The sequence below is a fragment of the Odocoileus virginianus genome, chromosome 22, assembly GCF_023699985.2.
Source record: "Odocoileus virginianus isolate 20LAN1187 ecotype Illinois chromosome 22, Ovbor_1.2, whole genome shotgun sequence".
NCBI classification, from domain to species: domain Eukaryota; kingdom Metazoa; phylum Chordata; class Mammalia; order Artiodactyla; family Cervidae; genus Odocoileus; species Odocoileus virginianus.
In genome coordinates this window covers 4,266,427-4,287,905 of record NC_069695.1, presented here as the reverse complement: position 1 = coordinate 4,287,905, position 21,479 = coordinate 4,266,427, and the positions used below count along the sequence as shown (strand labels likewise).

General features: G+C 39.3%; 1 protein-coding gene across 3 annotated transcripts in view; it reads left to right on the top strand.

Moving 5' to 3' along the window:
- The window catches only part of WDR7 (WD repeat domain 7), a 341,751-nt gene that overhangs the window by 66,094 nt on the left and 254,178 nt on the right, over positions 1–21,479 (top strand). For all 3 annotated transcript variants that reach the window (XM_070452478.1, XM_070452477.1, XM_070452479.1), the window contains exons 13-14: positions 2,500–2,695; positions 9,414–9,628. In XM_070452478.1, the coding sequence (XP_070308579.1) occupies positions 2,500–2,695; positions 9,414–9,628 (411 nt within the window). The remainder of the gene's footprint in view (positions 1–2,499; positions 2,696–9,413; positions 9,629–21,479) is intronic.

Below are 21,479 nucleotides of genomic sequence, written 5' to 3'. Positions count from 1 at the left end.
CTTCCCAACACAAGGATGAAACCCAAGTCTCTTACATCTCCTGCATTGGCAGGTGGGTTCTTTACCACTAGCACCACCAGGGAAGCCCAAAATACAAAATAGTTAACCATTCATGTGGCAGTCATCTTTTTGTAAATTGAATGGTGGATATATTTGATAAATGCAAAGTCAGTATTAATGATTATTTGTGGAAATGCAAACACTCCATTGTACTAAATTATCATCTTATTTTTTATTCCCCCTAAACTATCATCTTCTGTTATCAGAATATGTCTGGTGAAAGTCAAAAATACCTTATGTCGTGTAAAGTAATTGAAAATAAAGTCATTATGTTATATTTCTGCCATGTTACATTCTAACATTGCCTGTATTTAAATGATATTCTTGTAGTTTGCCTCTGTAGTTTGACTTATTCTTTAATTACAAGGTGAAGTTTTGCAGACCGTAATCAGCTGCCCTTCAGTCCTTAAAGTCTTTTTTAAAGAAAGAAAGCATGTTTTATGCTTATGAGGAAGCATGAAATAAATTTAAAATATGCATAAGAAAATTCTATATGATGTTTTAATAACAGTTTATAACATGATCTTTCTGAACTTAGTTTTCTTAACTTTGAAAATTAGTAAATAGCTACTGTGCTGATTATAGTTTTTATATCATTATAGAACACAAAACACAAATAAAGCTAACATAGTACCCAAGATTGAAACACCTGAGTTAAAGAACAAAGTGGCGAGTTAAATCTTACTCTCTCTTTTTAATGTTCTGCTTCATTCAAAAATTGAGTTTGGATTGTTTACAAGAAATAAACAGTATTCAGTTAGATAAAAATAAAGCAAAATCACAATGAAGAGAAAATGAGAGAAACACTAAATGAGACCACCGAGAGTCCACATTCAGAAATGTGTGCCCACACCCCCCTGTTAGAGGTAGAAAACTCAGTCCTGCATTTCTTAGTAGCCAGAACGTCAGGAATCAGTTTCAGCAGCCTTCCCCAAAGTGTGTTCCTTAAAAACTGTGTCTTATAAGGTTATGATGGTCAGATGAATGTAGAGATGAGAGATAGCATTTGTCCTCTGTAGATATAATTATGCTCATGTTACAGATTAGAGGTTCTTAGAAGCTCTGTGGATAAAAACAACTGTAGCTTGTGTTTCCCATGCACGTCTGGTCACACCCTACTCCTGCCTCCTGCTTTTTTTCATCTGATACATGTCAACATTTCCCGATGAGGGAGTTACTGTTCTTTAGCCAAAAAAGTCTGCTCAGGCAAAGGCCAGCAGAGTGAGCTTTAAGAAAGTTCTCCTCTGGATCCTATAGAAGGGATGAAGTTGAAAGTGAAGGTCACTCAGTTGTGTCTGACTCTTTGTGACCCCATGGACTATACAGTCCATGGAATTCTCCAGGCCAGAACACTGGAGTGGGTAACCTTTCCCTTCTCCAGGGGATCTTCGCAACCCAGGGATCGAACCCAGGTCTCACCTGCATTGCAGGCAGATTCTTTAGGGATCTTCCCAACCCAGGGATCGAACCCAGGTCTCACCCGCATTGCAGGCGGATTCTTTACCAGCTGAGCCACAAGGGAAGCCTATAGAAGGGATAATGTGTCTTAGTATATAGTGCCTTAGATCTCCTCCTCAATAAATAGCCACGATCATGCATTTCAGATGGCTATTTTGATATCGTTTCGCCTTGATGTGAACCGTAAGCATAATCTAACAATTCACTACAAAGTTTTCAGTTGCTTATCCGGACATATGAAGACTCTAATTTTTAATTTTCTCCATTATGGATTCAGTTCTTGGTAGTTACTGAAAATCTTTACTGTCTTTGATTGTTTATATTATATTCCAGCTTATTCTAAAAAGGGATGGAAGGGCACAAAGCAGGGATGAGCAGGAAATACAGAGCAGGCTGTTTACCAAGCTTTTGTTGTTAGTTGAGGCCATGTGCCCGCCGACGTTATAGGTGGAGGCTGTGAAGCACACCTAGAGATGATACAGATGATTGACGGCTCTTCAGAAATGGTTGTGGCAGAGGGCCCTGAGAGTATTCTTTTGAGCAAAGGAGCAGGGAGAGCATGGGTCTAAAAGACAGGGTCACAGACTGAAGCGCTGCAGACAACAGCTCCAGCTGCTCACAAAGGGAAATTCAAACGGGGAAAGAGAACGCGTCATAAGAGATCAATTTCTTTCCAGCTCTGTCTGTTCATATATAGCAATCATTTTAGTAAGGCCATCTTCAGATTTGAACAGCAGCTTTTTCTAGGTGTGTTTTCCTTTTTAAAACTAGTTTTAATGTAGTATTTTTCAAACTGCTGTGATGATTGAACTGGGCATTTTAGGTATAATATGAAAGAGGAACATTATCCACACGTCCTGGTGTTGCTGTTCATGTTTTCGACAGCAGTGAATGTGTAACTAATTTTGACTTCACTGAGGACCAGATCCATGTTACTCCATGTTTAATCTAAATGTGATTGAGATTTATTTTTCCTTTCAGGCAAGAGTGCAGCACTGCATCTGTTCTGTAGCCAGTGACCACTCAGTCGGACTTCTAAGTTTGCGAGAGAAAAAATGCATTATGCTGGCATCTCGTCATCTTTTCCCCATTCAAGTAATCAAGTGGAGGCCTTCTGATGATTACCTAGTGGTGGGATGTTCAGACGGCTCTGTGTATGTCTGGCAAATGGATACTGGTAAGAACAGATGAGACTAGGAAGTTAAATGGATATATTCAGCTTCCTGGAAATGAAAAATCTTTTGTATGAGGAAGAACCCCTGAAATGTCAAAAGGTTGCTACTTGTGTTTCTCATCACCGCTTTTTCTAAGTGTTCTTATCATTATCAACAAAGAAATGTTTAGGTGTCCTCTGAAATATTTGTTTTACTCTCTCAGATACTTGTAGAGTAGTTCACTGATCTTTAGAGAAATGTGGTTGATGACAACGTTCAACTTAGGACAGACGTCAGACACCAGACAGCTAAGTGATTTCTGTATAATTCATGAGGCAAATTGTAAGATTAAAGAATCATTTAAAAAAGAAAAAAAGAATCATTTTTGCCTCTAGTTGAGAAACAGTGGAAAACGATAGAATTCTCTTTCATTTGAACAGCAGAAAAATAATACAAGGCTGTTAATTGAAGGAGATAATTGAAAGTTTTAAGTTCTAGAGAGAACATTTAAAATTTTAAGGTTCAGATATTTTACATTTGTGGCATAACATGCAGCAGGTAATGTTTAGCTTAAAAACATAGACTGTGACGTATAAAATTTACATATAGAAGCTTAGAGTTTTTCCTTGGAAATTTTTAAGTATATAACTACATGTTTATTAGTTTGGGCTTTTCAAAACACACTATTCTACTTTCACTATCCTAAGTCATCATCTATCAGTGAGTTAAACCTTTTTTTATGTTCCTAAAGAATGTATGTGCTATGTAATATTTCTTCTATTTTTTTCTTTTTCTCCATGAAACTTTTTTTTGTTTTCTTAAATAGTCCTGTTTGAAAGCAGACTGTGTGTATATTTCTGGTTTGGACGCTGGTGTAAGAGGGAGAGCTCACAGGTCTTTTTGGAGCAAGTAGCCATAATCTTCACCTTTCCTTCATTTGCAGTCCTGGTTCTCTCTGATAGTACACAAGCAGTTTTGACAAGGAGAAATGTTCTTGAAGAGTGTCACACTTCTTTACTTTTGCCTTTAGCGTTTTTTTGTTTTTGGCCTGATTGTAAAACAGATTCTTAGTTTTTGTCAGATTTTGAGAGCACAGAGTGGAAGTGAAAGTCACTCAGTCGTGTCTGACTCTTTGCCAGAACACTGGAGTGGGTAGCCTTTCCCTTCTCCAGGGGATCTTCCTGACCCAGGGATGGAACCCAGGTCTCCCGCACTGCAGGCAGATTCGTTAGCAGCTGGGCCACCAGGGAAGCCCAAGAGAGCACAGAGGCATCAGAAAGAGAGATGGACTCAAACTCACCGTCGTTCAGTGGCGAATTCTTTCATGTTTCTCTCGAGTCTCATTTCTACATTTTAAAAACAGATTTGCTGTCATATTACGTATGTAATTTTGTGTCCTATTTTTGTGTTCCTTTCTGTTGCACCCTATCTGCTGAGCAGCACCGTTTCATGTTCGCTGATTTGGTCCACCCTACAAACCAGATACAGTTGACCCTTGAACAACATGGGGGCTGAGGCCCCCCACTTTTGCATAGTTGAAAATCTGTGTGTAACTTAAAGTTGGCTCTCCATTGCCATGTTTTCTTCATATCCGTGGTTCTCCATTCTTGGATTCAAATGATCAAGGGTTATGTAGTACTGTCGTATTTACTACGGAGAAAAGCAATGCATGTGTGTGTGGGTCTGCACAGTTCACACCTGTGTTGTTTAAGGCCAGCTACATACAGAGTTCGTCTTGGGCTCTGGGCTTCCCTGCTGGCTCAGGCGGTAAGGAATCTGCCTGCAGTGCGGGAGACCTGGGTTCGACCCCTGGGTTGGGAAAATTCCCTGGAGTACAGAATAACTACCCATTCCAGTATTCTTGCCTGGAGAATCCCATGGACTGAGAAGCCTGGCAAGCTACAGTTCATGGAGTCCCAGAGAGTCAGACATGACTGAGCGACTAACACGTTCACTTTTTCGCTGGAGTCAGACTCCTTGGTGTGAATTTAAGATCCACCATTTGGCAGCACTGTGATCCATGACAAGTCTCTCAATTTACTCATCTGTTAATGAAGATAATTCCCATTTTATAGTGTTTCTGACAGAATAAAATGACATAATATTTACCTGGTATATAGTAGACATAAGTGCATATCCATGTATGTTTGTGTATTTTGTGTGGGTACTTGCATATGTGTATAGTATATTTCCTATTATTGTTATTTGACAAACATGCTTAACTTGTTACTTTGTTGGCCTTGGGGATATGATCTTACCTTAATTTAGAAAATTTTTTTTTGAGAATTAATATTAAAGAAAGTTTTAGTGATGATAATTGTAAAATATTATTTTAAAATACTGCATATATAAACAAATGATACATTGTAAATATTAGAGTATGGTAAATTTGTTTATAACTTTAAACATTAAATTAATATGATAAAGAGTATAATTTTTCTGCATTTCTTAGATGCTGATATATATGATACTTGAATACTTCAGATACTTTAAGGACATTTACAAAGAATATGAAAGTCTTTACAAATGATACCTTACTGGAAGACAGAATTACTTTTCCAGTAGTTTCCCTAGTAGGAAATGACAAATAGCTCCTGACTGTATGTGTACTGAAGATGTTCTTTTTATAACCAGTTTACTATAATTAAGCCCAATACATAATATTGCAGTTGACCAATTATCTTCTGACCTTCAGGAGGATTTTGGTAAACAATCAGTCAATATGGCGTTCTTAAATCAAGATAAAGCTAGGGAAGCAGAATAAATTTTGGACTTCAACCATAGTAGGGGGTGTACGCTCTTTTTCCCTCTTTGCTGTTCAGGTTCTAGCCAGTGATATAAAGGTCCCTGGAGAGCCAGCAAGGCACATCCTGAAGGTATTGACATTATTTATTAATTAAATAAATAAAAAATGAAGCAAAAATAAATCAGATTCGGCCCAGGCTTGATGTATGAAATGTGTTTAAACTCTGAGGAGATACTTTTTGCCTGTACTTCGTGTTTTGGGAATGTATTTTTACAGATGAAACCATATTACATGAAAACTACTCAGGCATTTTGTGCAATTTTCTGTTTGCCATTTTGAATTGCGCTGGTGCTTCTAGCTTAACAACACTTAAAAATGTCTTAACTTTTTAATTTCATGGAGCATTCTGATTGTTTTCCTCTTCAAATGGGTAGTTTTTATTTTCAGTGTTCATTTCCTTATGAAATGAAGTTAAAGCTAGTAATACAAAACTCAGAGAGATAGAGGTCCAGAATCTTTTTTTCTTTTATTTATCCTCTTAATTATATGCAATAATGCTTAATAGGGGGTTTCCCTGGTGGCTCAGACAGTAAAGCATCTGCCTGCAATGCCAGAGACCTGGGTTCAATCCCTGGGTTGGAAAGATCCCCCGTAGTAGCCCTTCTAGTGGCTACCCACTAGAAGCCATGGAAATGATTATTCCTTCCCAAATCTGAGTAATTAGAAAGTCTAATAACCAGTAACAAGATTTGGCTAGCTAAACATCTTGACTCCTGCTTCCGAACTTATTAAAAAAGGTGGGTCACCGACCTAGATGGTGGCTGCTTCTTCATGGAGTTGCGTCCTGTAGGGATCAACTCTCTTATTCTGCACATCTGATGTTCCCAGTAAGCATGTGGTGGTGTTCTCTCAGGCCTCTGACAAGGTCAGGATCCTGTCTGTTGGGACATAGTGGCATGCTTCAGGGAGTGACTGGTGTTGCAAGTTGTTGTTCTTATCTGACCATTACTGAGCCTTAGGCACCATTGTTATCCACACTTTTTATCATTTTTGCTTCATAATGAAGGTGATTCATCATATACCTGTTCCTGTAGGGACAGTGGTCAGATGTTCTTGTATAGTTGCAAACACCAGCAGTGATTGCCAGATATTAGAAATTAGTGTATGAAGTCTTACCAGTTTACTTTGTTCTGTTACCTTTTTTCTTTTCGTTTATTTCCTGTCCCTTCAAGTTTTTTGAAATATTCGTTTTTGCAATAACTTCATGAAATATGTGTTTGAATCATTTTTTAAAACTTAAGTATCCAATAAAATATAACAGAGAATATGAGCTAATATGTCTACTGGCACAACATTTATAAAGCATGGATATCCAAAAGCATTTATTTTGATTTATTTAAATTGATGGTTTTGCCTTATTATTAAAATTACCAAAGAGAATCAGGAGGTGGTACTTCAGTCCTGTCTTTTGTTATTAGTAAAGAGTTTAGTAGCAAGTATTTTCTTCACATATTTGACCTTTTGCCTGCAGGATATAATACAATAGAGATTTGATTTTTTGTTTCTGTTTCACAGGATATGACATAGCATCATTGACTTTTCTGTATCTTCTATATTTTTGTTTTCATTCTATTACAAAAATAAGATAAGGACTTCCCTGATGGCCCAGTAGTTAAGAGTTCAAACTTCCAGTGTAGGAGGCATGGGTTTGATCCCTGGTCAAGGAACAGAACTTTTATAAGATACCACATGATGCATGGCATGGCCAAAAATAAAAACAAACAAACAAACAAAACAAAAAAACACTGTAAGATAGGATAGGCAGAGACACAAAGGATGAAATGGTTAAGAAAAAAAATAGTACTTTTCTAGTCAAGCGAAGTTTCTTATTTCCCTTTCGGATTCACTCTGAAATTCTGAAGGAAGAGGTTATTAGAATGGAAATATGACTATCTTTTCAACCTTCCTCCCTATAAGTCCTCTGTGCAATTAATTACTAAGTCCTTCCCATTAGGTAACCGTCACCTCCCTTTCTTCTTTATAGTGTACTGTTTTTATATCAGGCTATATTTTTTAACATCCACGCTATCTTTGGCTTCCCTGATAGTTCAGTTGGTAAAGAATCTGCCTGCAATGTAGGAGACCCCAGTTTGATTCCTGGGTCCGGAAGATGCCCTGGAGAAGGGATAGGCTACCCATTGCAGTATTCTTGGGCTTCCCTTGTGGCTCAGCTGGTGAAGAATCCACCGGCAACGTGGGAGACCTTGGTTCCATCCCTGGGTTGGGAAGATCCCCTGGAGAAGGGAAAGGCTACCCACTCAGTATTCTGGCCTGGAGAATTCCATGGACTGTATCATCTATGGGGTCACAAAGTGTCAGACACAGCTGAGTAGCTTTCATTTTCACTTTAATGCTATCTTTATTGGTTTCTCTGTCTTCTGTTTCTACCTTCTAGTCCATCCTGTACTCTCCTGGCAAATTAATTGTAGGAAATAAAACAATAACAACCACACTTGATTCATGCCACTGTCTTAAAGAAAAAAAACATAAACAATTTTGGTTCACACAGCCTTTAAGACAAGGCTGTCCACAGCATGGAACACTTCTACCCTTGTCTTATCTCCTACTGTTCTTTTATACAGACTGGTTGCTTTGTGTGAAAAATAGTTCTAACCAAGAATAATTGGGTCACTGTGTACTACCTCTTGTCTTTTATATCTTGCATATTGTTGCTCATGATTTTCATTCATTTGGAACATTATTTCTTTCTATTTGCTTATTTATTTAGGCAGTATATTATCTTTTAAGGAACAGTGAAAGTAAAAGTTGCTCAGTCGTGTCCAACTGTTTGCGACCCCATGGACTATAGAGTCTGTGGAATTTTCCAGGCTAGAATACCGGAGTGGGTAGCCTTTCCCTTCTCCACGGGATCTTCCCAACCCAGGGACTGAACCTAGGTCTCCTGCATTGCAGACAGATTCTTCAGCTGAGCCACCAGGAAAGCCCAAGAATACTGGAGTGGGTAGCCTATCCCTTCTCCAGCGGATCTTCCTGACCCAGGAATCTAACTGAAGTCTCCTGCATTGCAGGTGGATTCTTTACAAACTGAACTATCAGAGAAGCCCTCTTTTAAGGAAACAAATGTAAAAACAAAGCTTTCCCTTTTTTCCCAAGCAGTTAGCATTTTTCTTGCTCTTCATTGCTTTGTATAGATCCAAATTTCTATCTTGAAGGACTTTTCCTTTTGCCTAATATTTTTCTTGTGGTGCAGATCTATGAGTGATTCTTTCATCTTCTGTATGTCTGTAAACCTTTTTATTTCACCATCATTTTGAAGATATTTCTTTCTGTGTATAGAATTCTGTGTTGACAGTTTTTTATTCATTCCTTTCAGTATTCCACTATCTTGCTTGTATTATTTCCAGTGAAAAATCTGTCACCCTTATCTTTGTTCCTCTATATATGTGCAATATCTATTTTTTTGTGACTTCTTAGAAAATTTTCTCTTTATTTTTGATTTTGAGCTGTTTAGTTGTAGTTTTCTGCATATTTCTTGTGCTGAGAGTATGTAGTTCTCAAAAAATTTGGTAGGTTTTGGCCATTATTTATTCAAATATGTTTTTGACCTTCCCCTCTTTTCTCTGTTTGGAGACTCTGATTATGTGCCTGTTAGCATACTTGAAATTGCCCAGAGGTTGAGGATTGTCTTTTCATTTTTGATATTATTTTTCCTGTGTTTAATTTTATAATTTCTATCCTGTGTTTTCAAGTTTTCTGAGCTTTTCTTCTGTAGGGGTCTTAAGGGAGAGGAAAGGATGCAGGTAATGCTACATGGGAGATCATTAGAGGAAGGAAGGACAAGTAAATGTTTCTGGCAGGCACTGATAGAACATATTCCTACATTAAAAAATGTCCGTGCATTTTTTTCCTTTCTTAAAAAATGGACTTTAGTCGTCCAGAGTTGTGTAGTGACTGTGCATGTGCGTGTCTCCCAGGAGCACTGGACCGGTGTGTGATGGGGATCACGGCTGTGGAAATCCTGAACGCTTGTGATGAAGCAGCCCCTGCTGCTGTCGACTCACTGAGTCACCCGGCGATCAACCTCAAACAAGCCATGACACGCCGCAGCCTTGCTGCCCTGAAGAACATGGCCCATCACAAGCTGCAGACTCTTGCCACTAACCTCTTGGCTTCTGAGGCATCTGACAAAGTAAGTTTTATACGTGGACTCATGTGCCCCCATTCAACTTCATTTAATGACATGGCTTTGACATTGTGGAAATGATTAGGAAATCATTTTGAGGAGATGACACTGGTGAATACTAAGCTTCTGATTTTTAAGCAGGTTTATCCAACACAGTTTTGGAATGTTTCAAGTATTTGGCATTTTGAAAAAGTGACTTCTTCTTACCATTCAAACTATTTTAAAATGATTCCTACAGACTTGAGTGACTTTAGTTTCTGAAATTAGAATGAACAGTTTGTGTATAATCCGTCTTCTTCTGAACTTTCTGAGAGTCTTCCTGTTGGAAGGTTGAGCACTAGTGATATCTTCAGGAGAAAAAAGTAACAACTTAGGAACAGTTGTGGCTTATCATTTGTTTTAAAAATAGGCTCTGATTTTACTAATGTTAGGCCATTGACAAAATTCAAGAAAATACATGAGAATAAGGATGGTGAGATTGCATAAGTGCTGGCATTTTTCTTCAAAACGCAAACTCAACCACACTTTCCTTCCTGATAATTAAAGTAAACCCACCAGGTACTTCTTTAGTTAACAGAAAATTGTCTTACTAAAAGAAGAAGAGTCAACCCCTATTCATTAATTGACTACTTACCATTAGTTTTTAGACACTAGCCACTATTTCCTTTGTGGTCTTTCTGTTCTGTGGTGTTATTAGAACTAGTTTGTCTCCGGTAAATGGATAAATGAAACCTAGAGACCATCCCAGTGTTTTATCTGGATCACACTTGAAATTCCTAGTTCCATCTAAGAATTCTTTAGAATTATGAATGGGTCACCAAACACTTTTATTTTCATTCTCTTTTATTCCTGATTCCTACTTTTTAAATGATTAGATGTGTGCATAAATAACCAAGGGGTTGAAAGGGTCATGTACACATTTGAAAATTTGCCCATGAATTAGTGAGTGCTAATGACATAGGAAATATTTACTACATGCAGCTCCACGGGCCCATATCCTCTAGTAATTTGCAGAAATAGTTGATTATTCTGTCTTTCCTCAAGATATTAATGTCTTATTGGCTTTGTTATATTGTATGTTTCATAGATTGAAATTGTGAAATCCTTCTGTGATTTTTTTTTTTTTTTCATGCTTTCTGTTCCATGCTCTATAGAAGACAGGGTTAAATGTACTTGCCATGGCTATAATTTCTTTCAGAAGATCATGTGGATATTCCCTAGGAATTCAATGTTCATGGCACATTGTCTGATGTTCTATATAATTCTGATATTAAGCAGACTTATAAAACAATACATTCAAGGGCAAGCGTGTAAGTTTGGTAATTCCCAAATATATTCTTTTTCTTGTTGATAGCACCTAGAAGTAAAACTTTGGAAAAATAATGATATGACTAGAAAATTAAAGGGAAATAAGTGGTACAGTAACATTTATGAATGGCTTTTGTAAGTGGTCATGGCCCATTATGTGATTTTTTACAATCTTGTTTGTCCCTGTTTTAATAGCGCATTTTATAGTGCAATTAGTGATAAAAGCACCAGATATCAGAGGCACTACACTTACGTATTGTAAAATATATTGCTCGTGAACCTCCTCAGCCTTGTAGCAGTGGTAATTGTTGCCTGGCCTACAAGGGAAACAATTACAGAAGGGGGGAAAGGCTTAGGAAGCCAAGGCTGCAGGAGGATAATCACTTTATGAAAAATGTATGTGGGCTGGACCATTAGGGATTTCTCCAGCTATTTTCTCATGTTGACGTAGAGGCTCCTCCTGAGGGGAATATTTAAAGAGCCATTTTCTGGATGGCTTTCAAACCTCTGGAGAAATGGAGCCCACCCAAAGTTAAGAAAAAAAAATAACCGAAACGTAACTAAGAGCCTCTCAGTGGTACATGACTTACTCTAGGAAATTGGATCTTTTTTTTTTTTTCATGGTTCTCAATGGAAAGTGAAACCTCGATGGGAATACTGTATAGAACGTATCCAGTTTTCTCCTGGTTGGTGCTGGCAATTGGGCTATTTGGAAGTAACAAATATTTTATATTGTTAATTAGGTTAATTTTGCCAGACATATACAGTGTTACATGCAAAGGTAGATTTAGTAAAGCAAATTTACTGTCCTGTGATTTTTTTTTTTTCTTTCTTTCACTGGAAGAGCAAGAAGGTGTTAAGTAGAATTATCCTTTATTGCTGTATTGAATGCAGTACTTGGATGGAATCTCAAAAATGACAGAATGATCTCTGTTCATTTCCAAGGCAAACCATTCAATATCACAGTAATCCAAGTCTGTATCTAACCAGTAATGCTGAAGAAGCTGAAGTTGAACCATTCTATGAAGACCTAAAAGACCTTCTAGAACTAACACCCAAAAAAGATGTCCTTGTCATTATAGGGGACTGGAATGCAAAAGTGGGAAGTCAAGAAACACCTGGAATATCAGGCAAATTTGGCCTTGGAGTACAGAATGAAGCAGTTTAAAGATTAACAGAGTTTTGCCAAGAGAACGCATTAGTCATAGCAAACACCCTCCTCCAAGAACACAAGAGAAGACTCTACACATGGACATCACCAGATGGTCAACACTGAAATCAGATTGATTATATTCTTTGCAGCCAAAGATGGAGAAGCTCTATAGAGTCAGCAAAAACATGACCAGGAGATGACTTTGGCTCAGATCATGAACTCCTTATTGTCAAATTCAGACTTAAATTGAAGAAAGTAGGGAAAACCACCAGACCATTCAGGTATGACCTAAATCAAATCCCTTACGATTATACAGTGGAAGTGACAAATAGATTCAAGGGATTAGATCTGATAGACAAGAGTGCCTGAAAAACTATGGACAGAGGTTCGTGACATTGTACAGGAGATAGGGATCAAGACCATCCCCAAGAAAAAGAAATGCAAAAAGGCAGTATGGTTGTCTGAGGTGGCCTTACAAATAGCTGAGAAAAGAAGAGATGCTAAAGGCAAAGGAGAAAAGGCAAGGTATACCCATTTGAATTCAGAGTTCCAAAGTATAGCAAGGAGAGATAAGAAAGCCTTCCTCTAGGAGTTTTATAGTTTCTGGTCTTACATTTAGATCTTTAATCCATTTTGAGTTTATTTTTGTGTATGGTGTTAGAAAGTGTTCTAGTTTCATTCTTTTACAGGTGGTTGACCAGTTTTCCCAGCACCACTTGTTAAAGAGGTGGTCTTTTTTCCATTGTATATCCTTGCCTCCTTTGTCGAAGATAAGGTGACCATAGGTTCGTGGATTTATCTCTGGGCTTTCTATTCTGTTCCATTGATCTATATTTCTGTCTTTGTGCCAGTACCGTACTGTCTTGATGACTGTGGCTTTGTAGTATAGTCTGAAGTCAGGCAGATTGATTCCTCCAGTTCCATTCTTCTTTCTCAGGATTACTTTGGCTATTCGAGGTTTTTTGTATTTCCATACAAATTGTGAAATTATTTTTTCTAGTTCTGTGAAAAATACCATTGGTAGTTTGATAGGGATTGCATTGAATCTATAGATTGCTTTGGGTATTATAGCCATTTTGACAATATTGATTCTTCCAATCCATGAACACGGTATATTTCTCCATCTGTTTGTGTCCTCTTTGATTTCTTTCATCAGTGTTTTATAGTTTTCTATGTATAGGTCTTTTGTTTCTTTAGGTAGATATACTCCTAAGTATTTTATTCTTTTTGTTGCAATGGGGAATGGTATTGTTTCCTTAATTTCTCTTTCTGTTTTCTCATTGTTAGTGTATAGGAATGCAAGAGATTTCTGTGTGTTAATTTTATATCCTGCAACTTTACTCTTTACTCCTAGAGGAGAACATAGGCAAAACACTCTCCGACATAAATCACAGCAGGATCCTCTATGACCCACATCCCAGAATTTTAGAAATAAAAGCAAAAATAAACAAATGGAACCTAATGAAACTTAAAAGCTTTTGCACAACAAAGGAAACTATAAGCAAGGTGAAAAGACAGCCCTCAGATTGGGAGAAAATAATAGCAAACAAAGCAACAGACAAAGGATTAATCTCAAAAATATACAAGCAACTCCTCCAGCTCAACTCCAGAAAAATAAATGACCCAATCAAAAAATGGGCCAAAGAACTAAACAGACATTTCTCCAAGGAAGACATACAGATGGCTAACAAACACATGAAAAGATGCTCAACACCACTCATTATCAGAGAAATGCAAATCAAAACCACAATGAGGTACCATTATACGCCAGTCAGGATGGCTGCTATCCAAAAGTCTACAAGCAATAAATGCTGAAGAGGGTGTGGAGAAAAGAGAACCCTCTTACACTGTTGGTGGGAATGCAAATTAGTACAGCCACTATGGAAAACAGTGTGGAGATTTCTTAAAAAGCTGGAAATAGAACTGCCATGTGACCCAGCAATCCCACTTCTGGGCATACACACTGAGGAAACCAGATCTGAAAGAGACACGTGCACCGCAATGTTCATCGCAGCACTGTTTATAATAGCCAGGACATGGAAGCAACCTAGATGCCCATCAGCAGATGAATGGATGAGGAAGCTGTGGTACATATACACCATGGAATATTACTCAGCCATTAAAAAGAATTCATTTGAATCAGTTCTAATGAGATGGATGAAACTGGAGCCCATTATACAGAGCGAAGTAAGCCAGAAAGATAAAGACCATTACAGTATACTAACACATATATATGGAATTTAGAATGATGGTAACGATAACCCTATATGCAAAACAGAAAAAGAGACTCAGATGTATAGAACAGACTTGTGGACTCTGTGGGAGAAGGCGAGGGTGGGATGTTTCAAGAGAACAGCATTGAAACATGTATATTATCTAGGGTGAAACAGATCACCAGCCCAGGTTGGGTGCATGAGTAATTAGCCTCCAACTAATAAAAATAAATGGAAAAAAAAAAAAAAGAAAGCCTTCCTCAGTGATCAGTGCAAAGAAATAGAGGAAAACAATAGAATGGGAAAGACTAGAGATCTCTTCAAGAAAATTAGAGATCCAAGGGAACATTTCATGGAAAGATGGGCACAATAAAGGGCAGAAATGGTATGGACCTATCAGAAGCAGAAGATATTAAAAAGAGGTGGCAAGAATACACAGAAGAACTATACAAAAAAGATCTTCATGACTCAGATAATCATAATGGTGTGATCACTCACCTAGAGCCAGACATCCTGGAATGCGAAGTCAAGTGGGCCTTAAGAAGCATCACTACGAATAAAGCTAGTGGAGGTGATGGAATTCCAGTTGAGCTATTTCAAATCCTGAAAGATGATGCTGTGAAAGTGCTGCACTCAATATGCCAGCAAATCTAGAAAACTCAGCAGTGGCCCCAGGACTGGGAAAGGTCAGTTTTCATTCCAATCCCAAAGAAAGGCAATGCCCCAAAATGTTCAAATTACCACATGATTGCATTCATCTCACATACTAGCAAAGTAATGCTCAAAATTCTCCAAGCCAGGCTTCAGCAGTATATGAACTGTGAACTTCCAGATGTGCAAGCTGGATTTAGAAAAGGCAGAGGAACCAGAGATCAAATTGCCAATGTCTGTTGGATCATCAAGAAAGCACGAGAGTTCCAGAAAAAAAAAATCTACTTCTGCTTTATTGACTATGTCAAAGCCTTTGACTGTGTGGATCACAAACTGTGAGAAATTCTTCAAGAGATGGGAATATCAGACCACCTTCCTGTCTCCTGAGAAATCTGTATGCAGATCAAGAAGCAACAGTTAGAACTGGACATGGAACAATGGACTGGTTCCAAATCGGTGAAGGAGTATATCAAGGCTGCATATTGTCAACCTGCTTATTTAACTTATATGCAGAGTATATCATGCGAAATTCCGGGCTGGATGAAGCCCAAGCTGGAATCAAGATTGCCGGGAAAAATCTCAATAACCTCAGATATGCAGATGACACCACCCTTATGGCAGAAGGCAAAGAAGAACTAGAGAGCCTCTTGTTGAAAGTGAAAGAGGAGGGTGAAAAAGTTGGCATAAAATTCAAAATTCAGAGAACTAAGATCATGGCATCTGGTCCCATTACTTCATGGCAAATAGATGGGGAACAGTGAGAGACTTTATTTTTTGGGGCTCCAAAATTACTGCAGATGGTGACTGCAGCCATGAAATTAAAAGACACTTAATCCTTGGAAGGAAAGCTATGATCAACCTAAAGTGAAGTGAAGTCGCTCAGTCGTGTCCGACTCTTTGCAACCCCGTGAACTGCAGCCCACCAGGCTCCCCTATCCATGGGATTCTCCAGGCAAGAATACTGTAGTGGGTTGCCATTTCCTTCTCCAATGATCAACCTAGATAGCATATTAAAAAGTAGAGACATTACTTTGCCAACAAAGGTCCGTCTAGTCAAAGCTATGGTTTTTCCAGTAGTCATGTATGGATGTGAGGGTTGGATTATAAAGAAAGCTGAGTGCTGAAGAATTGATGCTTTTGAATTGTGACTCTTGAGAGTCCCTTGGACTGCAGGGAGATCCAGCCAGTCCACCCTAAAGGAAATCATTCCTGAATATTCACTGGAAGGACTGATGATGAAGCTGAAACTCCAGTATTTTGGTCACCTTATGCGAGAACTGACTCCTTAGAAAAGACCCTGATGCTGGGGAAGATTAAAGGTGGGAGAAGGGGATGACAAAGGATGAGATGGTTGGATGGCATCACTGACTCAATGGACATGAGTTTGAGTAAGCTCTGGGAATTGGTAGTGGACAGGGAAGGAAGCCTGGTGTGCTATAGTCCAGGGGGTCACAAGAAGTCGGACACGACTGAGTGACTGAACTGAATTGTATTGAACCTTTGAAAAGTGTGTGTACTCAAGACCCTGTGTATTCCTCTCATGATATGTCATATTTCTCCTTGTATTATGATAATGTGTGTATGTGCGCGTGTGTGTTAGTTGCTTAGTCCTGTCTGACTCTTTGCTTCCCCATGGGCTGTAGCCCACCAGGCTCCTCTGTCCATGAGATTCTCCAGGCAAGAATACTGGAGGGGGCAGCCATTCCTTTCTCCAGACGATCTTCCCGACACAGGGATTGAACCCGCATTTCCTGCATCGCAGGCAGATTCTTTATCATCTGAACTACCAGGGAAGCCATATAATAACACATATACTTACTCACTTCTCCGTACTGAAAGCTAGGAACCTTTTTTTTTTTTTAAATTAAAGAGAAATTTAAAGTTTTTTTTTAATTTAAAAAGCTGTTTTTTAAAAAATTAATTTTAATTGGAGTATAGTTGATTTACGATATTAGTTTCAAGTGTATAGCCAAGGGAATATATATACCCACTGTTTTTTAGGTTCTTTTCCCATTTCATTATATTGAGTAGAGTTCCCTGTGCTATAAAGTAGGTCCTTATTAATTATCGATTTTATATCATAGTGTGTATATATCAATTCTCATGTCCCAGTTTACCCCTCCTTTTCCCACCCCTTCCTCTTTGGTAGCCATAAGTGTGGTTTTTCCATCTGAGACTGAAGTCCAGTACCCTTGCAGCCAGCGGTTCTGACTGCTTGCCTCGTCTCTGTGTTCTGCCGTGGTGTTGGTCGGGGGTGTACGGTGGACGTCTGCTGAATTGGATGGTGTGTAACAGGGGGTGCTGATGGCCTCTGCTTCAGCCTCTTCCCCACGTCTTCTCCATTCCCCTTTCTGTCGATGGTCTTCACTGGACAGTCGGATCTCTGCCTGTTCGTGAGCCTCTCCATGTGGAGTGTTCATTAGTGACTTTGCCCTCTCTTCAGGTTTGCATTCTCTCTGTTTGGTTTTGATGAGCAGGTTTGTCCAGGTGTAAGTCGTCCTCCTTCTTTGCCGTCTCTGTACGGGCCAACATCCTGCAATCAGCTCAACGCTCACAGCCTCCTTTGCTCCTGTTTCTCGTGGCTGTCTAAGCCAGGGTCGTTCAGCCCTAGCGTTACTGACCTTTTGAGCTGGATCATTCTTTGTTGTAGGGACCTGTCCTGCATATTATAGGATGTTGAGAAGCACTTTTCCTCTACCCATGCCAATAGCACCCTGTCTCCCCCAGGCATGACAATCAAAAATGTTTTCCGATATTACCAAATGCTCCCTGTGGGGGCAAATTACCTTGGGTTTAAACGCACTGCTTTGGTACTTTCCTGGCAGCGCAGTGGTTAAGACTTTATACTTCCAATGCAGAGCCGTGGGTTCGACCCCTGGTTAGGGAATTAAGATCTCACATGCCACATGGCATGGCCAAAAAAATAAAACACTGTTTCGGAGAAAAAAAGTTGCAAAATGATAAAGCTCCTTTGTTCTATTTCCTGTCTTTCTTTTCTTCTCCCCGGTCTGCTGCTTCAGTGTCTCCCTCCTTTAAACAGTGGGGCCAGCCCTGTCCCTGCCCCTCTGTCTCCCGTGGCAGAGCTCATGCGTGCGTTCTCTGCACACTCACACCTGTCAGCCACACCTTTCCTTACACGCCTCACTTTGTACCAGGTTGGTTGGTTGGTTTGTTTCTTGTGACTGCCTTCCCTATGAGATTTTGAGCTTCTTTAGAACAGGAGTTAAGTTTCTCCCCCTTTTATTTCCAGTTCTTAACTCAGTATGGAGAGCATGATAAATACCCAAGGAATTTAGGGGAAGTGAGTTTGGAGGCAGAGATTCGCATCACGTGAAATCAACTTGGGTGCAAAGCCAGGAACTCCATGAGTCATGCCATGATACTGAGTAGACTTAAAAGGAGATATTTATTTGTTTGAGAATGATTTTGCCATGTCTGACACTGGTATGCAGGCCACTTATAAATGTTGACTTGGGAAATGAATTGTGAAGCTCTTGGGATGATAAGTGTGAGAGGTAACAGGGACTGGAGAGGATTAGGTGGTGGCAGTGTAGACAAAGGATAGCTTGTACGCTGTTGTGAGGGTGAACAAGCAGGACTTCACACGTGGGCAAGGGAAGATTTGAGACACACGAGGTGATTTCAGAGCTCCAGGCCTGGGTAAAGCGAGGTGGTGGAGCTGTGAAGAGAAACAGGAAAGTCATGGAACAGGCTTTGAAGCTGATGGTCATGGGGGAGGTGTCCTCTTCTATCTGCTGTTGGGAGACGGGGTACGTGTAGAGGGAGCAGAAAATGTCCAAAAAAATATGATGGTGAGCTAGAGTAGGGATGAGATTTTGTTTTCTAAATGAATGTTGGAATGGAGTGCCTGAATTAAACTGCAGTTGACATTAGATTATTAGAGAAATGCTGTTTTCCTTAATTCTCACTGCAAGTAGGTGAGTTAGTTATTGTCCTCAAATTTGCAAATGATGAACCTAAAGGACGTTTGGATAGAACAGAGATTGGAGAATTTTTTCTGTAAAGGGTTATATAATGAAAAAAACATTAAGGCTTTGTGCTTCATGTCACTTTTGTCACAGTGATTCAACTCCGCCTTAATAGTGGCGTTAAGGGAGCTGTGTGTGGCTAGTGGCTCAGTCCTGTCTGGCTCTTTGAGACCCTGTGAACTGTAGCCACCATGCTCCTCTGTCCATGGGATTTCCAGACAAGAATACTGGAGTGGGTAACCACTCCCTTCTCCAGGGGATCTTCTTGACTCAGGAATTGAACCTGGGTCTCCTGCTTTGCAGGCGGATGCTTTACCTTCTGAGCCACTGGGGAAGCCCCCAGAGAGGCATAGACCCTACGTGAATGGATGAGTGTGACTAGCTCCCAATAAAGTTTTGTTAACAAAGATAGACAGTGGGCTGAATTTGGCCCTGGGTCATAGTTTGCTGACCCTTGCATCTGAAGATGACATTATATGGTTGTGATTATAGCTCCCCAATTGAATGACCTTTGCTTCGTTTTTGAAAAGCAGAACAGAGGAGGAGTTTAGAGGCCGAGTTCTGAGGACAGGTGTGTCTGTGTTCCAGCTGCATCTCTCTAACTTCCTGCCTGTTGGTGACCTTGGACAAGTAACCTCCAGTGATCTAGGTTACACATGTGATTGAAAGCAAATTCTTGTAAAGGAAGTAAATGTTGACAGTATATTAGAGAAATGAAATAACACCAAGGCTGGGGAATGAAAAAAGAGCATATGGAGTTAATAATTGATAAAGTCATTGCTCATCATTAAGAGCTCTTTGGTAGAAATAATTGGGTCAGAAGTCAGGGTGCAGTGAGTTAGGAGTGACCGTGAGATCAAGTGGAAGTGCAGTGCATGGAAGAAGGTTGCCTTTAGAGGAAAAGGAGAGCGCAGAGTTAGCTTCAGTGGCTGCAGGGTTGAGCAGAGCTTATGCTTTGGGAGCTCGCGGACCCTGTTGCTGGTGGAGGGAGTCATCGGTGGGGCCTTGGAGGAGGACGTGGTGCTGAGAGCAGAGCTGGAGAGTTCAGCCTTACTAAAACTGTAATGATGAGAAGAGGGTGGTGAATACAACAAGTTGTTTTCAGTGGAGGAAGAGTGATATCTGTTAAAAAGAAAAAAAGGAAGTGGTAATAATTCCTTGAAGGTAGAGTCATCCTCTTTTCTTTTAATCTGTCATTAAACTCAGAACAGGTACTCTGCTGGGTTAGGAGTTAGAGGACTTGTACAATATAAATAGCTAGGAGGTCGTAACTGGCATGTAGTGATATTTGAGGAATGAATAAATGAATATGTCAAGAAGCGTGTCTGGGCATATCTGGTGATCTTTTTGACAAGTTTTCCCATAAAGCATTTGTCAGACTGATTCTTGGTTAAGGCAATCTTGATGGATGCCTTGGGCCAATGGGATTTTATCAGTGAAGCTAGAAAACCCTTGTGGCATGGAATTCATTTCCTAGGTCTACGCTGTGTAACTTATCATTGTGCTGCCTTACATCTTAGGCTAGAGAAGGAAATGGCAGTCCACTCCAGTACTCTTGCCTGGAAAATCTCATGGATGGAGGAGCCTGGTAGGCTACAGCCCATGGAGTGGCAAAGAGTCGGATATGACTGAGCGACTTCACTTTCACTTTTCACATCTTACACATTGTATCAATTAGAATCACCCTATTTATGTTGAAAAAGAATGAAGTTGAAGAAATTGAAAAGTGGCCAGAATGATTTATATTTTACCTTGAATTTCTCTCTCTGTTGTCTAATTAGTCAAAACCCTGAAAAAATGAATGGGCTATATTTGCAAAGGTCAATAACTTTGTATTCTTTGTAACTAGGTGATAGAATGGGATTTAGAAGTCAAATATAACCTACTGAGAACATACTCTGTGTCTTTTGCTTGCGGAATTCATTCTGTAAAAAAAAATTTGTACTGATCAAATTGACTTTATGATTCATTGTGAAAAGGGCACTTGTACAGTACAGACAGGGACAAGTCAAATGACGTTATGTACAGATACCAGGCCTTTCTGGTGAGCTGTTTTCAGCCTTAGAAAAATTCTTATGATATGTCTGACCTTTGGAGAATCAATTAAACTTGCTTAACATTCTGTCCCCAAACTTTAATGAAAATATCTCATATTTAAAGAAAATATGAGTATGTTAATTGTATATTTACTATTATATACTTATACATGAATTCAGCTTTGGGTTCTTCTAAGTGGTTATTAAGATAAAATTTTTATATTATACTAATTGCTCTCTAATTTCAATAAATAAAGTTAGGGAGACCTAGCTAAGCAGCTGAACCTTAAGGAAACAAAGGAGTGAATGTCTCACTGTAGCAGAAGAAAAGTTTATTAAGTGCCTGTGTGACCGGTGATTCCCCTTAATGGAGGATAATGATTAGAAACCAAATCTGGATGCTTTGTAGGCTCATGGCTCCTGTAACGACACTGCGTTTCTCTCAGTAGACAGAGCTGGGCAGCGTGTTTACAAGGCATACACAGTGACGCAAACAAATACGTCTTT